Consider the following 21,876-nt stretch of genomic DNA (forward strand, 5'->3'; position numbering starts at 1 on the left):
CCCGAGCTGCCGGTTAAAACAGGGGGTCTCAGCCCCCCGGAGAGAGGTTGTTTCTGTCCTGTAAGGCACCTGAATTCTTTCCTCAGGCGGTCTCGTTCCAGAAGGCAGAGAAGCGATTTAACGCGGTACAGCGTATTTTTAACCTGGAAGAAGAGAACAATTGTGTCTTTCCTAAAGCATTTAGGCCTCTCCGTGAAAGAATCAACCCGGTCCTGGAAATAACAACTTACAATTTAGCAACACTGCAAAAGCCAGTGGGGAAAAATCCCCTGCCCGCACTCCCCGCTGGGCACCAGCGCTGCTGCTGTCCCGCAGCCACCGCCGCGCCAGGCTGCACAGAACCACAGCGCTGCTGGACAGCCCCAGTACACAGGTACTCTGTACCTATACAACTTAAATATCAAAAAATTCGATATACCACATGTCAGAAAAAGACTTGTACAGAGAATTTTGCAGTGTTATACATTGGGGCATTCAGGAGTACAAATTTTCTCACTGCTTATAAAAATACAGTGCTATTGAAATGGAAGTTTTTGTTCCAAAAGACAATTTTTCCTCCTCTTTCTTGAAAGTATATTTCAATGACACTGTAAGTAAGAGGTTGCCTAATACCAGTTTATAAAATTCTTAAGTTACACGTTATAGAATGTGATAGCACATATGACTGGAGTTATTTTCACTTCTTTACATTTTCTACAAAACCAATAAGAACAACAAATCCAAACACAACAGTGTGGGGTTTATATATATATATATATATATGTATGTATATATATATGTGTGTGTGTGTGTGTCATATGTGTGTGCATATACACACATATATATTATCATATTTGTATATATACATATACACACATATAACTATACACACACATACTACAAAAATAGTCAAAGAGTAAATTACACATGGTAAGTCATAAAGTGATTAGAATATTGAAATAAAGGAAACCGTACTGGCAGGTTTAAACACAAAATAAAAAGTGGTAACTTGTTTTCTCTAATGACTTAAAAGCTTTTAATAAATCATAACAATGAGAATATAAAGTTCTAAGCAAAAGACAAAGCAAAGGTTTTGAGTGCAGAATTGTTGCAGTTAGATATAAATTAGCAACAGTAATTAGATCGTATTATAAACTAGATAGTACCCTGTTTAAAAAAATAGGAGGAAATATCAGCATTATTCAAAAATAAAAAAGAAGAATCAAAAGACCAGTGATCAACCAAATCAAAATATATTACAGTGTTGGAAAAAAAAAATCACCAAATCATCAAAGTCACAAAAGACATTACAAATATATATATTTTTTTTACATTTAAATTTGTAACAGTCACATTTATATGTTCCAAATTAAACAAAATGTCTTATTATATGTGGTTTCACACATCTGATGCAAAAAGACAACATACTAAAGCATAGAATACTTTTCCTTCCCCTTTAATAAGAAAAATTCCAGTAAAACTAGCTACACAAACAACATTCAAAAGACAAATATTTAATTTCTGCCAAAGCTGGGAAAAAAGTTCTGTTATAGTAGTCTTAGAATTTTTGAACAGCGTGAAAAAAACCCAAAACAATAGAACTATTAGAAAACAAGTATTTGTTTCAGAAACATCTTAATTTGGAAAACACTCACTGGCATATGGATAAGGTCCCAGAATTAAAAAATAGCCACAAAGGCACTCAAAACTTTCTATTTCTGTAATTTTCATCAGATATTGAGGGCATGTTAGTAGGCCAGAATTGTAAAGTGCTTCAACAGTATAGCTCAATCTTTTAAAACAAAATAAAAAACCCACTACCCAACACTGCATTAAATAAAAACATTATTATCTTTCTCAGACATTATTCCAGTTTTTGTCTTTATATTTTCCCCATCTTTTAAATAAATTTGCTAAACAATTTTTCTCGTATTGTGCCATCTTTAAAAAAAAAAATCAAGTAATCAAAGATCTCTGCCTGGCAATAGCAGCTATTTTTCAAGCTACTTTTAGTGATAACTTGTTGCTTTAATTAAACATTATCACTTTTATATTAAAATAGCTTTGCTGCTAACTCATACACAAGCTAAGAAGGTGAATAGATACATTTGTGCAATTCAATAAGACTGAGTAAGAAGAAACATGGATATTTATCTTACAAAAGTGCTACCATCAACAAAATACAGTGGCTTAAAGTAGTTACCTAAGAGAGGTTATCCTCAGGCTACTAAAACATGTTTCTAAAATTACACAGATTCCCAGCTGGATGCTTTAAAAAAGCATGCCCACACACGCCTATGCTAACCTTTATTAGCTGGCCAGTTAATAATCTATTGTTTCTGTAATTCACAAGTTGAAAATGCTCTTTCTTTGAAAGTATACACAGATTTCTTAAAAAAAAAAAAAAAAAAAATAAATCTATATATCTATCTCCATTTTAGGCTGGTAACTACAGCACTGAAGTTAATGGGAGCTTTGCTAGGGTGATCAGACCCCCTAGCTCTTTTTAATAGCAGTTAAATGTCAAATATAAATACAACACCAGAGTGAAACATATTCCTTTGACAGAATCTGGGACAAGACACTACGCAGCTGCTGTTAACAATAACGAACAAAACTGACGGTTAATCAAAATAAGTGGTGGTGGTGGTGGTGGTTATGAAGTTGTGCTCAAGCCTGCCTTTTGTTTGTGAAAAAGTCAATATTGCAACGTGTTAACTGCAGCCACAATGAAATCAGCAGCTCCCGTTACACCCTCAACGAGGGGAGAGGTCCACGTCCGTACAGTGTGTTACAGCTATGGGATTATCATCATCTTGAAGAGCGAGATACTCTCTGTTTCAGCTGCTAAACTGAAACACCTCTCCTGGCACCTTCAAATATGGGTGCCTAAAGTTAAACACACTGAAAATTAAATCCTGGCCCGAGAGAGGCCGATGCAAAATTCAGCCATTGGTTTCAATGGACCTCATCCAGGATTTTCACTGGGAACGAGATCCATAATTCCCTGGGAACTGAGAATCTCCAGCAAGCCTAGAAATGATGTTATTTTTATTAATAGTTTTAACTTCTAGGCAACCATACTCAAGAATTTTGGCCTTCAGTTCTTATGCATGATAAAACCAAGCTTGCCATAAACATTACAGAAAGACCAGCGGAAGATATATTTATATCTCAAATTGTCAGCAGCATATAGTTTGTACAAATGTTGTTTTGCTGATGTTGCTGAGCTACTTTAAAATGTTAATACCTTGTGGGGTATGTAATTTCATCACCAATGTCAAATGACTTCTAAAGATGAAACTTCTCTGATGCAAATTACAAAAAGATGCTTTGAATGTATTTGATATGATATACCAACTTTTAAGCTGAGGAATTAAGTTATCTTTATTTTTCAGATCCAAGACATTCACTCACTAAGGGAAATATTTTAACTGCCACGTATGTCAGTAGAGCATAACTTACCCAATACAAAAACCTAAATGCAGTAGGTAGCGTGTAGACCTGAATCAATATACATAATAAATCAACAAAGAAATAGTATCAAGGTCTGTTTTGAAAATTTTGTAGGGACATATGGTTGTATTGACAAAACATCTTTTAGATACACGTTACCAGCCGGCCATGTTTACGTGGTACGTGTAACCAGCAAACAGAGCAGAAATCGCTTTGTACTGTCCTTAAGATAGCAATACAGGAATGACTTTTCATGATTCTTCAGAAGCTGGGCTTGTTTTACATCCACATGAAATGCTGTCATCACTAGCTCTGAGCCCGGAGGATGAACTGCAGAGAAGGGGAGAGGGAAAAAAAAATAATAAAATAAATAAAAGGAGGAAATTGGTTTTCACAACACACTCAAAGCCTGAGTAACAGAGGAGAACTTTAATTATCTCCAGTCACAAAGAGAGACAGGAAATTTGGACTTTTAATTAGCCATTTGGAGTGCAGTTGGATATTTTTTTAGCAAGATAATTTAAACGCGAATAATTCAAGTCTGACTAAATGAAATTCACATAATCAGAATGCAGATAATTGAATTTCTACTGCATTCATTAATTCAGTGTGGAGGTGTGTGTGAAGACTTCTATGATGAGCTGTCACAGCTCAATAAAATCTCAGTCAATTAATTTTTTCATTATCTTAGTATTACATCAACAAAAAAAGTGAAGCATGCGCATGTGTACGTGTGTGTATATAACCTCAGAAAGTGAGGAAGTACAGAAATCACCTCTCTGAATCAGAGTCCGCGTCGGTTTTGCCTTTTTTTCTCTCTTCATCTTCTATAGGAAAACGTCTGTTCAAAGAGGCAAACTTATGAATCGCATCCGCAACAGAGTAGTTGGTCTGTCCGGACACACACGCCTCTATATCTTCTGGGCTTAGCTGGGTCTGTAAGAAGAGGTGAAGCCTGCTGTCCGAGAGCAATAACGCGTCTTGTAGGATCCTGGGGGGGAAGGAGAAAAAAAAAGTCAACTGTTTTTATACAGAGGCACGTGCACACGTATATAATAAAGTGTTTTACCAGAACAGATTCTAAATGATGTCCTGCTTTTAAGTTTTCAGATGAATCCTAAATCAGTAACAGAAGGTAATGAACATATTAAAATGATTAGGTGCGTGTTACTTTCTTATTACATTATTTGGAATTTTAGGTGAGTAAAAACACGAAGCTAATAGTTAGGCACATCTGCTATTAGAATAACTTCAAGGACATTTCCTCCATTTAACCATCTGTTATTACCACATGGATTAATTAATGATTTTTAGGCAGTTGGAGCCATATACTCTTACAAAAATTTGGTCTCCATTTGATAACTCTTTTTTTTTTTTTTAATAGTCTAACTTTTATAAAAATTTCAAGTCACAAGTTTCTTTGGTGTGAATTGAAGAAGCATGTACAGAGGCAGAGGACTTCAGACATATACCTGCGTCAGGACTTTGGAATTATCTGTAATCAACGGAGCCAACACTACCCAAAATCATTTACACGTCTGCAAATACGCGTACATTTAAGCTAGAATGAAAATGCTAATACTGAAATTGATTTAAATTTACTTGCAAACAGTTTTCAAGGAATCTTAAATAGTATTTCATTCCAGCTGTTCTTTTCAAAAGTCCATTTTCAGCTTTGCTTTATATATATTTTAAATTAAGTCTTCAAATAAATTTAGCACAGAGTATTCACTTACATCAAGTGAGAGTAAATAGAATACAATACATTCCAGTAACACAGAAAGTTGTAGAGATACTTTTACAAGGACCGAGAATTGAGGATCATCATCACTATTTTGAAAACAGGAGAAAAAAAAAAAAAAAAGCAACTTTGCTGCAACATTTCTCTAAAGAAGAAATTCTTTAATACAGGAATCCTAAAATGATTAATCAGAGACTCTCTTGTTTTTATGTACGTGTAATTTTACTCATGTAATAAAGCCATCAGAGCCTATGACCATGCCAAACAGTGCTCCACTGAAAATTATTAAAATACCTTTAAACAAATCAAAACTATTAAGAGTCAATATTTACTTATTTCTACCCATTTAGGTTACATTCGTTACTAAAAAAAGTCATTGATATGCAGTAGGAAACAAGAAATTACCTTAACATAGGAACAAGTAAGAGGAGAAAGAAATACTGCTTTCTATAGGTACTCTGACTAAAATGAAAAGTATAACCAGTTAGTTCCTTCTCTCACATAAGATTAATGCTGTGTTTGGACCGTTTGTTTTAAAACACAAACATGTTCTGAAAACTGTCCTCTAAAGTAGCCAACATTGCAATAACGCTTAACAAATATACTAAAGGATTTCTGGTGTCATTTAAGCCTATAGAAATCTGACAAATCAAAATAACTAATCAGAGAGATCTAACTGAAAATGCGGGATATTTATGTACATACACATTTAATTTGCCTAAACACACACCCAGTCTCAACCAAATAATTCAAACTTTGACACCTTCCAATGAGGAAATGTCTGCAGTGACCCTAATGATCTACCAGGTGTGTTTGAAATTCAGTGTCAGAAGGACCAGATTGTGCTTTAGTTCAAAATAAGCACACTTTCATACCTAGAGAAAGCCTTTTTAATCCCATCTAAATTATCACAATTTTACCTAAACATAGCAAACAAGCATCTGTAAAAATCAATGTATGCAGTGTATTAATGTATAGAAAAACTTCTTCATAGTTTGAAAGAAGCCAGCAAATGCTGTGTAAAAGTGATTCAAAACAGAGAATTTGCAGGACTACACACCTTGAGAGCAACAGCTTCATGAATACAGTTTGAAAAGTCATCATTCAGTGGCCACTAAAAGAGGATTTCAGCCTTGAGTCTTGATAAACATACATTCCAAAGACAAACATTGCAACAAAAAGTAAAAGAAAATGTATAATTCCATGCAACAAATCCACATTTATAGTTTATGCACTTGGGGGAGTAAATATTCTCCTTCCTCTTAAAAAAAAAAAAAACCAAACCAAACAAGCAAAAAAAACCCAAAACCAAAAAAAACCCCAAACAGAGAGAGAGAGAAAGAAAAAGAAGAAAAATAACATGCCAGAGCTTACTGTAGAGTAACTAGAGTAACTGTTTTTCCCAGGCTTATGAGCACAATGAGGGGATGCACATTTCTGCAATTCTAACATTTGCGTGTCTAATACCAAGTAACCCAGCAAAAAGCCAAGACGTTAAATTCTGTGGATGGCATTTAGTTTCACAAATTTTCCTCTTGCTGTACCTTCAGAAGTTTCCTGCCAACCAGCGAAAACACAAGTAACTAACCGTTCCCGAGATTACACTACACTTACAGCTCTGTTGCCGTTTGAAACGTATTTTATTTTCTTTATAAAATAATGGGTAATCTTTAAAATTGATTTTAGGTGGTTTGAGGCATTACACCAGAGAAGTAATGAGCACTAATGTCAATGATATTGGACACAAATTCATTTTAGCTTTATTTCACGTCCAGTACAATTCTGCTAAGCCTTGAACTGCTAAAGCACTGTTATTAACTCAGCAGCAACCTAACACATGGAACAGCAAACAAAAGTGATAAGAGTACAGACTGATCAGGACCTCAAGGCTACTGTCCTTTTTCTGCAGCTATAATTCAATTTCCAATTTTACTTTACATTGGACTCATTATTTCACAGTAATTTTCTTTTCTGCTTCATAGTGCCATCTGGAGGTGAAAGGAGCGAAGAGAAACCAGGGCAAAAAATTGGAGAGATGTTCATAAAGCTAATCACACAGACACACATAAACACACACACACACACATATATATATATGTTCATAAGGGGGGGTAAGGGACCAAACACTCAATGCATTCTGCAAACCAGTTAAAACCATCCTAAAAGCAAATACATGAACACCTTTCACCCAGTTATACCCTTGAAGCATTTCTTCTTTCTTTTAATTAAAAAATAACTTCTGTTTTTCCCGCCTCCTCTGAACCAGCAGGTCAGATTGCTTTATAATTGCATCCTTCAAGCAATTAAAATGAAAAATAAATGCTGTGGTATCTGTGAGCATCATGCTTTCCTGTTCAAAATACTCCTTCTCTGAGGAAATACCCACACATTTGTCACCAGATGTTACTAGCAGTATTAAGTGCTGGTACAGCAGTTGCTCTCTAGGGCTTTCGCTGTTCTGGGGACTCACTGTGTGAAGAGTTGTACATCTGAAAAATAGACTTGGCTCCAAGGGACTTGAAAAATCAAAATTACAAAACACCACCTAACAAATTAAAAAGGCAAGAGGAAAGGCGGAGTGTCATAATATTAACACTCAGATGGCTTCGCAGAGGCTGACGCGTGCGCAGTTTGCGCACAACCAGTAGCTCTCCCGGTGCTTCTCCTACAGTTTTATGACAGCCAGTGTCAGTGCAAAGCTGCGGTTACAGCCATGTAAATCAGCTCTTGCTGCCGTCGCGCTAATGGAAAAGTCATGGCTCATGGTGATAATTCCTATAAACTGACCAGGCATCTTTAAGAGAACAACAGACTTTCTACGCACGCCTGGAATAAGAACGAAAGGCTAAACCCTGCAAGTCTTGATCCCATCAGCAGTCATTACTTGTCAGAGATCTCACTCCTCTCGGCCAGATTGCTCACAGGCATAATGACTGCTTATGTGATTAAGGGGGCTGCAGGATAAGGCTCTACGTTTGAATTAGAGATAATAAAACCTTTTTTTATTTGCGGTCATGTGAATCTTTGTTTGTAAGCTTTCCGTAAATGCTCATGATCTCTTGACCTTTAAAGATGCTGGGCTGAAAAGCGTCACTTCACAACCAAAATAAATAATGTCATTTTTGAGGAAATGCTGGATACTATATGAGGAGTATTTCTCCTTCCTCATGTTAGGGCAAGAACATTTACAAAAGACAAAACATGTGTTTTGTCTTATTTGGACAAGGTCCAAAATCTGGTTTTCTTCAACATGATTTTATTAGGTATATTATACACTGTTCTGCTGGAAGAGAATAACATATGGCTGAACAGTACAACTTAATCCTAACTAAAGATTTCCTGTATCTACTGTAACCTAATACAATGACAGATGTACACTTGCATGTGTGTGGAAGGTTAACACTCCGATTTTGTTTTCGACAAATTTACTCTGCCCATTTCCATCATATCATAAGAGCAAGGGGAAAAAAAACCCAGGAGCTGCAAGGCCGGGGATGACAGCCTGGGCTGTGCTGCCCTCTATTGAGCATCCAGCCCATCAGCCAACAGCAAACAAAGCCCCAGTTTCCTCCTAAAAAAAAAAAAAAAAAAAAAAAAAAAAGCCGACTGTGTTTCCTCCTTAATTTTTTACAATGGAGGAAATGTTGCTGAGGGTGAGCAACTGCGAAGCAACTGTTGGGCATCTGATAATGCATATGTTTAAGATTAAGGATTAAGTGACATGCGTCTGCTAGGCATTATTCACCTCACTCACCAGACAGGAAATATCACCAAGGTTCCATTGGAAAGAGGCAGCCACCACTGGTCTGAGGAGATCCCACCTGCCCCGCGGCTGCCCATGCTCCCACCTGAGCCCCGGCAAGCTGTCACCCGTCCCCTTTGGAGCCAGTCTCCCACTCTCCACGTCCCTGAGTGAGCACGCCGTGGAGACACCTCCAGGAGAGAGTCCTCCAACCCTGCACCAGGTCCTGCCTGTGGGGCTGTGGTGGGGAAGGGGAGGAGGAGGGCCAAACCCCAGCCACCCCCAGAGAACAGCTCTGCCTTTGGCAGCCGAGTGTCTCCTGTGGATCCAAGCGCTGCATTTCTCCAAACTCCTAGTATGTCTTCAACCTCATCACAAACCGCATGTTTGAAAACTAATTGAAGAATAATCCTTTCTCCTAAACCACATAATTTTTTGGGATCCAATTGTATTCAATAAAAAGTGTAAGTGATTGAACCCAGCTTCATTTAAAATGGCTTTGTTAATTAGTTTTCTAATAAGCGAGCATGGATGAGCTTCTATGAACGTAATCTAAATCCCAAAGTTAAACCTGTGCAGCTAAAAAGGGACGAAAGCAAAGAGGATCTTATAGAACCTAACATTATAGAGTGTTTAAATTTTGACCTCCAATTTAAGAATAAACTTTTCCTGTGAATTTACCGATATCCTCAAAAGTATGAGGATACTTACCAGGAAAAACACATAATTTTCCTTATTCTTAAGAAGTAATTAATAATTGAAGAGGGAGTAGCTGACTTCCGTTAATGCAAATGGCCTCTTGAAATATTAAATTAAGCCCGGAGAAGTGAGCTTTACAGCTCTTCATCACTCAGAGATAATAACCTGTAAGATTAGAAGGTCTTACCCTGCATTTGTGCAGTAAAGCCAAATCAAAATGGAACATCCCTTTCCAGATTTCACCAAACTCTAGTGCTTTGCATTAGTGTCCAGCTGTTGGCCTAATTGTCACACTTCTGTGCTCAGCTTCTGTGCTCAGCACAGAGAGGCTCCACAAAGGCTCTGTCTCCGTACACACCTTGCCCCGTGCTAATTCGTTCTGCAGTGATGTGTGAAGGAGGACAAGAGAACTCCATAGTTGTCCATGTATAGGTAATATGGAAGAGTTCCAGGGCCATGAGCTGAATACCAGCGAGCTTCCAGTGCTCATTCCTCACTCCTTGGGCATGTGGTTCCTGTCCAGGCAGACACTACAGCAACCTGCTCACGGAGCAACAGGCACAGGGCACAAAGTGAGAAAGATCTAAACTCCATTTCAGAGATGGGCTGGATCCCGATAACCTCACAAGGCACTGAGTGCAGAGAGGGGCTCAGATTCCCACATCGCATGCGGGCATTTGAAAAACGTTACCTGCTAACCCCTCCCCTGACAGGTCCACACAGGCTCGAATCCCATTTCTTCCCACTGTCACAAACACCAGTAGGGCCGTGAGCTTGTGCACAGTGACTGCTGTCATTGCTGGGACAAATGGGGAGCACTCGGCTTTGCAGTTCTGGATTATATTACCCCATGCAACTACTTTCTGGCTCCTTTCCTATCCCCTTCCTAACATACTAGGGAGATTCTAGCTTCCTCTGGCATTGCCATACTACAGAACATGCAGCACCCAGACCCAAAACTTCACTATAAAGTCAAGTGTGCATGCATATATATACGTACATACAGGTATACACACACATATACATACTTGTCAACGAGTCCCACAAATTCAGAGAAAGAAATCATAATATTTGGTTCAGACTCATTAAAAAAAAGGTAAAAAAAAGCAGCATGGCAGTGTAGCTGAGCCAGTAAAATATGCTTTCTGTAAGCTGGACCAGTGCAGAGGTGCCAGCTGGCAGAGGGCAATGGTACCGCACATAAGGTGCCAAGCCAATGCATCACAACACAGCTCTGTCTCTGAAAATTCCTTCCAACTATTCCCCAGGGCTGAGAGAAAGCTGACACCTTTCTAAATAGCATCCAAGTTCAAACATTTAAATAATTAGCTTACAACAGAGATGCCTCTTTTCCCTGCTCTTGGAGTAACAGTAGCAAGGTAAAATGCTCACCATGCCGTCACTTTCTGCTGTCAGTACCCATTTCAGTTACACACCCACAAAACTGGAGAGCAAGCATGTGTTTTAAGAACCTGCCTCCGTGTTTTGCCTTCTAATGCATAGACAGCGTTGTAAATACTTTTGATGCTGAAATACTGTACCTTGTTATCAGACTGATCTCTTTGGCATTTAAAATGAGAGAGATTTTGTAAACGCGCTACTCCTTGGTCAGCACAGCTGAGCTAGAACTGCTCAGACTCAGGGACCCGAACTATCATACCCTTTGGCCGACCACTAATATTATCACCTCCAGAAGCACAGCAACACTGTTTCACTGTCTTTCCTTCCTGAGGTACAGAAAAAAATCTCAAATCCTTTTCTGCTTTCCTTTCCCTGCCTTACATGCCTTCATCCAATATTTATTTGCTATCCTTTGGCCACAGATCCTACATAACTGTATACAGAAATTTTACTCCTGCAGCTGTTAGCTCTCCCTGACTTCAGCTGTTAAGCCTAACAAATATACCTCAGGACCAATGATTTCTTGTCTGTGAGGGAGGCCTTTAATTATATCACACTGACTGGAAAAATAGCGGGTCCAATATTCCTCTACCCACTGACCACGAGGCTTAAAGCCTGCTTAAATGATTTGCCTTTTTCCTTTGCTTATGAAGTTCTGAATCATGGAAACACTGATACTGAAAGAAGCTGAACAGTGTCTACTCGCAGTGTTTCACTGTGCCCTTACCCTGAGCAGTGGCTAAAGAAAGCCTGCAAATGCACGCATGATTCCTGCCCTAGCAGCTGTGAGCAGCCTGCTCTCACACAGCAGTGCCAGGGTCCTAGGAGAATGGCAGAGAAAGCAGAAAATGACACCAACAGAGTCTCTGCCACTGCAGAAGGTGACGTGGTTATGGCAGCGGGACTGAGGGATGCAGTACTGAAACTCATACAGTGCTCCCTTGTAACGCAGGTCAGACTCCAGCTAAGCCTGCCCTGTTCCTTTACACTAACCCTTTACACAACCCCACAGATGAATGATTTTATACAGATTGCAGCTGTACTGAAAGTGGTCACAGCTGCTAGAGCTTGTTTGTGTTAGTGGGACTGGTAAACAAAGTAACTGGCATTATAGGAAATACCTGTGTTAGGAGATCTCACTACAGACCTTTCCCAGGCTCCCAGTGGTTTAGCCCACAAGGACACTGATTTTCCATAAACATAAAGAGGGGGAGAAGTCCATTCCTTTGTGTGAGAATAACTAGCTCATTCTTGAAAGCCAGAAATAGACATCACAGTGAAAGATCTCCCAGCCCTAGCACACAATTGCAAAGTCACATTAATCCAAGACTATTATTTATAACCAATGCAATGAAACACAATGGAAAAGCCCAGCTGAAGTTTCTTTATAACCAAAAGGGCTGAAGTCACGTGTATGAAATACGACTTCGCAGATAAAAAATAAAAAGCAAATGTGTAACATGTACAGATGCCCACACGGTGGCTCTCAAGTACCAGAGATGAGCTATTTTAAACCAGAAAACTGATGACATCATAAAAATGCCAGCATCTCTAGGATAGGTTGTACTTACTTTTCCAGGAATTCTTGCAGACCCTGCCGGCGATGGTCCACGTGATGGGGATTGTTCATATTGAAAAAGGGAGTTTTAGATGGCAGTTCAGGTAACTGTCTTTATAAAACAAGAAACAAATACACGTATAAAATCAAATCTGAAACAGCAGAGAAAAATGCAGTAAGAAAACACCAACCCTGAGCGTGTGAAATTCGGGGCACACATCCCAGAAGCTCATTAAATCAAATTTGGGAAAACAAGGCTGAGAAACTGGAGGGCTTCCCACACACTTCAAAGGGAAAAAATAAACAAAACACACTTTTCTGGTCCAGTTACTACACCTGTATGCTTGTCTGCACAGGTCTCTTATGCTCCTTGCCGAACCTAAGCACATCCTAAAAGTGCAGAGAGTACATACATACACCTACACCTAGGTGTAGCTATACCTGGGCTACAAAGATGATTAAGGGGCTGGAGCATCTTTCTTATGAGGGTAGACTGTGGGTCTGTTTAGCCTAGTGAAGACTGAGAGGGGACCTTATTAATGTTTATAAATATCTAAAGGGTGAGTGTCAAGAGGATGGGGCCAGACTCTTTTCAGTGGTGGCCAGCGATATGACAAGGGGCAATGGGCACAAGCTGGAACACAGGATGTTCCACTTAAACATGAGGAAAAACTCCTTCACTGTGAGGGTGACGGAGAACTGGAACAGGCTGCCCAGGGAGGTTGCAGAGTCTCCTTCTCTGGGGATGTTCAAAACCTGCCGAGACACTTTCCTGTGTGATCTGCTGTAGGGAACCTGCTCTGGCAGGGGGGTTGGACTAGATGATCTCCAGAGGTCCCTTCCAACCCCCACCATTCTGTGATTGCTATTTCTGCTACCTGTGCATAGCAAAAGGAAATATAGATTAAACCTGTTACATATTAGAGGGGACTCGGCAAAGAAAGTCTATCAGTAAGTACAAATCACATTATTCTGGGTTTAAAGAGGAAAAAAGCCTTGTACAGAATAAACTTGTGCTAATTAGAAACACAGGATACTTTCCAGCTCCAAATTCTGAAATTCTCAGCACTGATATGAAAAAATCCTCCCCTTCCATGATTGACAGATTATTAAATAGCCATATATAACGTTGCTCACATAAGCACTGCATTGCTCTGAAGCCTCTGTCGAAGCCAAACAAATTCTCGAAAGCGCCGTCTAACACAGGATGTTTTCCTTGTAAAGCACATACTGTTTGTCTGTTGGGAAATAAAAAACAATTTACTTTGTAAATCATCTTAAGATCAAGTGAAGGCACAGTATTAAAAATACATTCGAGACGCTACTCCCTAAGACACCAATGGAAAGCTTGACATGAGTTCAGTTTAGGTTAAGGAGTGAGCTTTATCTCAGACAGGACTGGTGACAGTTTCTACTGCTTCTCAGGGAAATATTTTCATTGTTTGGGGTTTTTGTTTGTTTGTTTGTTTTCTTTTTACAAGGAAGAGGTCTGGATTACAGTACAACTTGCAGTAACAAGAAAAAAGATCTCAGAAAATAGTTTCAGCGGATAATGCCAATCTTTGCAGAAAAAAAAAAAAAAATCATGTTTAGCTATTGTAGTTATAATCCTGCAGTTAGCTGCTTAGAGTTCTTCCAGTGTGCAATCCTACTTAAATCAAATCAAAGAAACCAATGTGACTGCTCTCTGCCAGTAGCAGCATTTGGAAACTGTCCCACAGAATGCTATTAGTCCACTCGGAAAACGCTAATTTGTCAAAAGAGAAACAATTCACGGAAATTAAATGCTTTTGACAAATTTTCCTGTGGAGCGAGCATACATTTAGATGAAACCCCATCTACCAGAGAGGACGTCATTACAAATCTGCCTGCAGTACAAGCCACCCTTCACGGCCGGCCAGGAGCCACAACTCTGACAGCCACATGATGCAGACTGTAGAGGGCCCAAAGATGCCAGCTTCCTGGAAAAGGTGAGTATCTGGGATACCTCACAGTTTAAGAAGCCAGATGCTCTAGGTGCTGGGCAAAAGGGGAATCCTGCTGGTCTAAGAGCCTAGCAGACACAAGATTTTTAATCCCTTGAGAAGCCTGGATGGTAGAAATGACCTAGAGACTTGGTCTCCGAAAGCCCTGGCTGGCTGGCATTGTGCTAGTAGGAAGCTGAGCTTGTCAGCTTCAGAGACACCCAGTGCTGAATCATGTAACACTGGGTCTAAATGACATCACCCCAGCTGAGCAGTCGCTGAGAAAGCCAGTAATACACTTCTACTCAGAAGCACCAATGCCTGTGAAACAGTAATACAGCACCCACCCCGCTAACCTACAGAATTTCTATTTACCAGAAGTAAAAAAATACAACTGCTTTGGAACCAGTACTTAAACCACACTGCAAAATGTAAGCTTCACAGCTCTGATTGCCACACAGGAGAGAAGTACTTGTCATGATTAACATTTAATAAGCCGTCATTTGACTGCTTGCTCTCATCACGTTGAATGCTTAACTCTCCCAGGCAGGAAGGAAATGCTTTTGGTCTTGTGCCAAGGATTAACCATATAACTCAGCGCTCTCAAATTCTTCACCTGATACTTGATACACTTCACAAAAATTTTTTTTACATTGCAATTAAAATCCCTCAATCTCAGTTTGGGAAATTAGGATAACTCCTTCTGTATGTCATCTACCAAAAAAGAATAATCAACAAAACAAAATTATGTATAGGACAGATTTAAGACACAAGAGAACTTTAATTTTAAGTGCACTCCCTTTAACATGTGGTAGACTACAATCATAAACCCAAAGGTAGTTACTTGACATATCCAAGCACCATTAAACCTGTATAATATGACTGTCAAGGTACACTGAAGACAACCACACTGCAGCAACCAAGTAACTTGGTTGAGGAAAATTCAAAGTATAAATGACCAGCAAATTACTTGAAAAGAAAGTTGTTTTCCCACAAGTACCTGAATACCAAACTTCTTCTAAAAAGGTAAGACGTCACTGACTGTGACAACCTTCTAGTTGATAAGTAAAGCTAAGGACAGTGGCTGTTCCAAGATGCTATGGAGTGCACATGTGAACACAATACCAGGTTCACCTCCCAGCTCTGCCACAGTCCTCCTGCACGCCGGCCCACCTCACCTGCTCCACTGCATCTCAGTCAGTAAAAGGAGAATAATATCCCCTAGCCTCCCAGAAGCTGTGTGAAGAAATTCCATTAATACCCCAAAGAGAACCCCGGCTTGGACAGAAACAGCAATAAGCCCAAATAATCTGCACTGATTTTTTTTATACTTACATGAATAAATATCTCATAGTCTATGTAAGAATGCCATGAGTCCTCTTTTTGTGTCCTGGGGTCTCGTACCAAGACAGTTACAAATTCCTGCAAGTGCATAATAAAAATAAAGCAATTAATTTCAGAAGACAAAGGGAGCCTGAAAGACACTCTTGATTGCTCTGCTGTTCCACAAACTCCTGTGCTCAGATTAAAAGCTGAACTGCTGTTTTATTGAATTTTGTAACCCTATAAAAGGAGAAGCAAAAAGCAATGAATCATCTGAGCACCACCACATGTCTTGGAAATTCCTTGCCAAACTGCTAACTGAAAATTAATATTATATCAGATTAAGTAATACTGTGAAAAGTCATACATATTTCATGCATGGGAAATTTGGTGATTTCAGTAGCTACAAAATACTAACATTCCAAGTCACAAATGTAAGAGAGAACTAGGCAAGGCTTTTCCCACCCTTGTAGTCAACATTCACAAAGAATGTATTACAAACCTGCTCCATGTACCCAATACATACATATAGCATTTTATTTGGTCCTAAATTTCTTTTGTCATTGTACATATGCTTTTTTTAACCAAGTATTTATTTGCATTGATTTCAGGGACCTGAGGTAAGTGCTCGGTAGCTCCAAGAGGAGCTTTTTTCTATGCCACAAATGACTCTCTGCAGCCCAGAGGAAAAGGATGTACCACTACTACTTGCCCCAGACACAGATTCAACACAGAGAATTCAAGATCTCAAGCAGCATCCTGGATGTTGTGTGGAAGGAGATGAATCCTCCTCTGCCACATATGCTTCCTGATGCATCAGGAACTTAAGCCATGCAGTACACCTGAGGATGCAGGACCCGGGCACTGTTATCCCAGTCTGCCCATCAGCCGGCCCAAGGAAGCAACACAGCCACATTGCAGAGCATCATTCCCCATTCTGGCGAGACAATGGTACAGAGTATTTGTTGTAGAAGTTGTCATATATAGTCTATTTCCTTCTAATTCCTTCATTTATATGGTAAATCAGAGGGATCCCGAAGGACTGCAAGAGGCCTGTGGGCATTACTGTCATGTAACTGGGCACCACTAATGGGAACTGGAAGAAGCTGAAGAATTACATGCTTCCAAGTATCCTTAGCTAATGACCAGGTGAAAACTCGCATCATCTTTTAAGAAAACAAAACCAAACCAACCAAGAACCAAAACCCCCTCTCTGGTAAATCTGTATGTTCATACTAGGGTGGAAAAGGTTTCTTTAAAATGCAGATGTTGAAAATGTGCCTAACTAACTGCTGTTTCCCAAGCAAACAAATAGGCTGCCCTACTTTAGTTGCTTAAGTAAGCTATTCACCCAAAGAGCTAAGCCACCCACTTAAACAATGACTCAGTTAAAGAAAATCAAATCATTTTAAGCTGTAGATATATTCCCCCTGAGAGGAAGGCACTGCACAAGATCTCCAGGTACAGGAATCAACTGTAGGAGGAATGACAGTGTCTCTGGCAAATAACATGTTTTTTTAGTATGACTTTGCATAAATCGAGAAGTCTTGAACAAGAAAGCTCTCAAAATTAGTCTCTCCATGCCCAAACCACAGATGTCAGAAAAGAAACCTTTACTCTTCAGCCAAGTCTTCTCCCCCCACCACACATGCTTCAGTGTGCCATCAGCGTCAACCTCAAACAACAGAACAAAGACAACCTTGGACAGAAAAGATAATTTTTTTTTCCTGAGCAGTCATTGCACTTTGTACATGGCAGGGAGGTGTTCATGGTCTGGAACAAGTCATTTACCATGCTGATTTCCAGGGGGTACTGCTTCAGGGATGGGGAGCCCGTGGCCTGATGGCTGAATACAGCCCATGGTTTTATCTCTCTTAGTCCAGCTCCTAGTCACAGGGGTGGTCCTGCATTATTGCTGGATACCCTTTCAGTGTGTGTCACAAGGGCCTTGCCAAAGAAAGTCCATTTGAAAGGCTCCCACCACCTCTGCCACTTCTTTCCTTGATGAAGAGCACCAGAGGCCCAGTTCTCTTCTCCAGCTTTCTAACCCCAGGCGGATGTGGCACAAGAGCTGTAATGAACAGAGCTGTAATCACTTCTACCAGCTGAGGGTCATGCCTTTGCTTTTACAAAAACACTAGTGGGAGACACAAGGAGGTTATTCCCCCTCCTGAGCAGACCCTGAGCCATGTGCTGAACAAAGGAAAGGAAACAATTTTTGGGTTTTTTCTGCCTGTCACACTGTCTATCATATTTAGCACACAGACACAGACACAGCACACATTCTGACCCACTGTCACGTATTTTCATATCTACAGTCTTACGTTCTCCCAAGTTTTTGTCTTCCCCAGCCTCTTATTTCCCTGTGTCCCACTCTTCCCCAGACTTGCAACCACTTCTAAACATATTTTCTTTTCTTTCCTAAGCACTAAGTGCATCAGTCCTGCAAGTGGAAGAGGAGGAATTAAGGCAGGAAGCTTCAAACAGGACACTGCTCTCCTCTTCAACCGCTGCAGCCCAGGAGTCACAATGGCAGATTGCCTGCTCGTAACCTAACCTCAGTCTCCTTCCTCGCATCTACTGCTCTATCAGCTTCTTGTTGCCCTTCCTTTTGTCCAGGTTCCCCAAATTACTTAAGTTCCAAATAACCTTCTATAACCTTCTCTTTTGTACAGAACCAAAATAACCTTCAAAGTAAAATGCGTCTTTCAACCTTTATTATACCAAAGTATTATGATAAAAAGTTGCAATTAGCCATGTGCTGCCCTGCAAATCATTTCAGACCACATGATTTACATAAAAACCCCTGTGTACTTTTAATTTCCAGTTAAATAGTCACAGAGTTTCAATACTGAGGAAGTCGAGCACCCTTCAGACACTACCTATAGAAGAAAGGAGATCTGCCAGACACGCTGCGGTAGGCAAGTATATCATGGACACAGGAGTGAAAACAATCTGCAGTACAGCAGAGCACCTCAGCAAACTGCAGCTCTCACTCACTGTCAGTGTCAGCTCCAGTTTGAAACACCACGATTTCAACAGAAGACTGGGTGTTTCTTTTTTTTTTTTTTCCCTTTATTTACCAAAGAATATAGAGGCTGAGTTCAGAATGAAGCAAGATAAACATTAAGTAACTAGAAAAGAAAACCAAAAATGTACAGTATTTCTCAAGATCTATAGTTACTTCCTCTATAAACATCTTGAATCCAGGAAGTGTTAATCCCAGTTCTCATCACCGTCTCTGCTGCTCTGAAATGGTGGTATTGCACACGTAGACGATCCCATCTCATCTGACCTTTAAGCATTCTCCGGGACAGAAGACCCCACTGGGACAACAATATTGATTTAACTGAAGCAGCCCTAACTGCCCAGCACAGGGGCAGATACACTGCCAGAGAAGGTGCTTATGCCTCCCTGTCCCTGCAAATGTAGGCTTGTAAAAGGCAAATATTCACCTCTAGGCTATATTAGGATTCAAGCAGAGTTAGGTGGCAGAATATTCCTCTGGGAGATTGCTGCTGTATGTCCATCCTGCATTCACTGGTCACAGTCACCATATTTCAACAGTTTCGGGTAATAATTGCTTTTCTCCTCTGTAAATACACCCTTCCCTCTCTTCCCATGTTGCTATAAAAGTTAGAATACTTTCAATAGACATGTCTAGCTTCAAGTAATGCACTGTTCACCAAGGGGAGGTGAGGCTGACCTCTTCCTCCCACAGCAACTAACTTCATCTTTTGTCACAAGACTGCACTGCAGCCCAGCCACGCAACCCTGGAAGCAGAGCCCAAAGAGAGCCAAGGTTTCGGGGACTTTTTACTTTTGTCAGCTGCAATCCTTTTTAAGGTGTCTTCCTCCCTCCTCTCCCACCCAGTTCTGCCTGGTTTTTCCAGAATTGCAGATCTAGCTACTATGCCACATTATATATACTTTCTTTTTTTTTTTTTTTTTAATTGAGGGGCGCAGTATATGCCTGTCTATTCATTCAATAACTGTATGTGTCCTGTAATGCTTAAGTGCAACAATTCTCTCAAACCAGAACTTACTGCTGACAGTTCAAAGTGTCCAAGGTTGGTTGAGGATGCTTATTGCACTGGGAACAACACAGACTCAACAGAAAGCTACTGGAAAATGTGGCAACTTCATTTAATCCTTCTCCCTGGAATCTGCTAAATTCATAAGCAAAACATTTCCCATCCAAACTATTAATGCTGTACCTCTGATATGGATCCCAACAGTCATACTGGCCCAAACATCCTCATGAAGAACTTCAAATCTGCCCCAAAAGTAGTCATAACTATTACAAAAAGTAGTCATACCTAAGTAGGTAGTCATACCTACTTAACAAGCAGAAAGCTGCAGAGAAGCTTCTCTGGCTGGATGTGCTTTTTAATTCCCGGCTAAAACAGCCAGTGTAGGCATGGCACTGGTGGCATTTTCCTAATCCTACTCTGGATTTGCCTCAAAAGGAAGAATACACCATAAAACCAGCTGAAGCAAACACAAGAAGTCTTCCTCCTTTTTTTTTTTTCCTCCTTCCCCCGTCCTTTCTCCTGCTGGAAATATTTCTGCACAATGCAACGGATTGCTCAGAGACAAGGACAAGCCAGAAGCTCTACTATATAGACTCTGACCACAGAAACTGTGTTTCTGAGAAGTCTCTTCTTAAAATTTTCCTAAATTTCTGACATGGAAACATCTATTTTTAAGATGTGGGGAAAAAAAAAAAAAAATCTCTACCACAAGGAGGAGGAATAAAAATAATCTCACATTGGATGATTACTTGCATTAATCACTCCAGCTGCATTTTAATTCATATCTCTGTGCTCAGGACCCTATCAGGTGATAACCTCAAGCTGCATGGTGCCACTGTTACACATCTGATTAGTCAATAATCCCCAAAGAGTCATTTTCCACAAAGCTTCTGAGAAAAATGGAGTTTCCCATCAGGTTGCCTATTAGTAAAAGGATCAACCACAAAGGACATGGGGCTTTTCACGCTAGGAGTGTTGGCATCTTTACTCCACACATGCTGAGCAGTAAGGCTGATAAGACACTAACAGCTGAGACAAAATAATTTGTTGAAACTTGTAATGTTCATCGGGACTGAGCAAGAGAGACGTGTAAGTGTGATTCTTGTGGTCCACGCATCCGATAATCAGAGTTCAGACCCAGCTCCAACCTTTATGTCCTACAACCTACCTGAAGACTGATGGAGAGAAGACTAAAATCCAAGTCCTTCTCTCCTGTCTCAGTGTCTGAGCCCCTTATGCACAGAGTCACTCTCCTTCTCTCTTATCCAGTGAATATTTGATTCTTCTATCAAACTTTAACAGAAGGAACAGGTACTACATTGCTCCAGAATATTCTGTAGTCTGGCAATTAAAAGTATGAAGAATACAACCAATCTTTCCTGGTCCATGTGAACCTTAATGAAATTAAATCCACAACCACCAAACTAGAATCCTTTTTTATTAAAGCTTAGACACGACTTACTTGTTTTTCATGTTTTGGTGTCATCTTCACTGGTTTGTATTAAAATAAAAATCAGCCTGAAAAAAAACAAAACAGACATCAGATTGGCATTTAGTAGTTATTTGAAAGTCATTATCACTTTTGCTAGCCATTAGTAGACAGTGGAAAGAGCCAAGCTCAGTGCCATATAGACCAGAAAATACGTTTGCATTAAATATATCTAAGAATTCATTCGTTTTAAAAAATCCCACTTTAGAAGTAGTGGGTTAGTCCCCTTCTGTGGATATCTGTCATACATGACAGTCCAGTGACGCCTGTCCACCTCTGGAAATCAGGGATCTTCCTCATTGCTCCGAGAACTGCCCTGGGGCTCATCCTTGCACCCACCTCCCAACAGCTGGGTACAGCCAGCATCCCCAGTGCACAGACACGGCCAAGGCAGTGCTGTCCGCGCCTTGTTCCCAGGCACAGGTCTGCGTGACTGTGGCTGAAGTCCAGGAGACACTAAATCACCTCAGTCAGCAGAATCAAGAGCCCC

At 40.1% G+C, this 21,876-nt stretch overlaps 1 protein-coding gene across 1 annotated transcript; it reads right to left on the reverse strand.

Moving 5' to 3' along the window:
* Positions 1-3,450: 3,450 nt before the first annotated feature.
* SNX10 (sorting nexin 10) lies at positions 3,451-21,411 on the reverse strand. The gene is made up of 6 exons (XM_010176465.1): positions 21,360-21,411; positions 15,876-15,962; positions 13,714-13,814; positions 12,590-12,688; positions 4,211-4,426; positions 3,451-3,765 (listed from the first exon to the last, which is right to left on the reverse strand). Exons 1-6 carry the CDS (start codon positions 21,381-21,383, stop codon positions 3,687-3,689), a joined length of 606 nt encoding a protein of 201 aa, XP_010174767.1. The 5' UTR covers positions 21,384-21,411; the 3' UTR covers positions 3,451-3,686.
* Positions 21,412-21,876: the final 465 nt, after the last annotated feature.

The sequence above is a fragment of the Antrostomus carolinensis genome, unplaced genomic scaffold (assembly GCF_000700745.2).
Source record: "Antrostomus carolinensis isolate BGI_N321 unplaced genomic scaffold, ASM70074v2 scaffold35959, whole genome shotgun sequence".
NCBI lineage: Eukaryota > Metazoa > Chordata > Aves > Caprimulgiformes > Caprimulgidae > Antrostomus > Antrostomus carolinensis.

Excerpts from the sequence above, each read along its gene's own strand:
- SNX10 (XM_010176465.1), bottom strand. The coding sequence starts at position 21,383 with ATGACACCAAAACATGAAAAACAA. Across the intron at positions 13,815-15,875 it reads ACTATGAGATATTTATTCAT|ACAAACAGTATGTGCTTTAC; the intron begins GTAAGTATAAAA and ends ATTTCCCAACAG. Across the intron at positions 12,689-13,713 it reads CAGAGCAATGCAGTGCTTAT|ACAGTTACCTGAACTGCCAT; the intron begins GTGAGCAACGTT and ends TGTTTTATAAAG.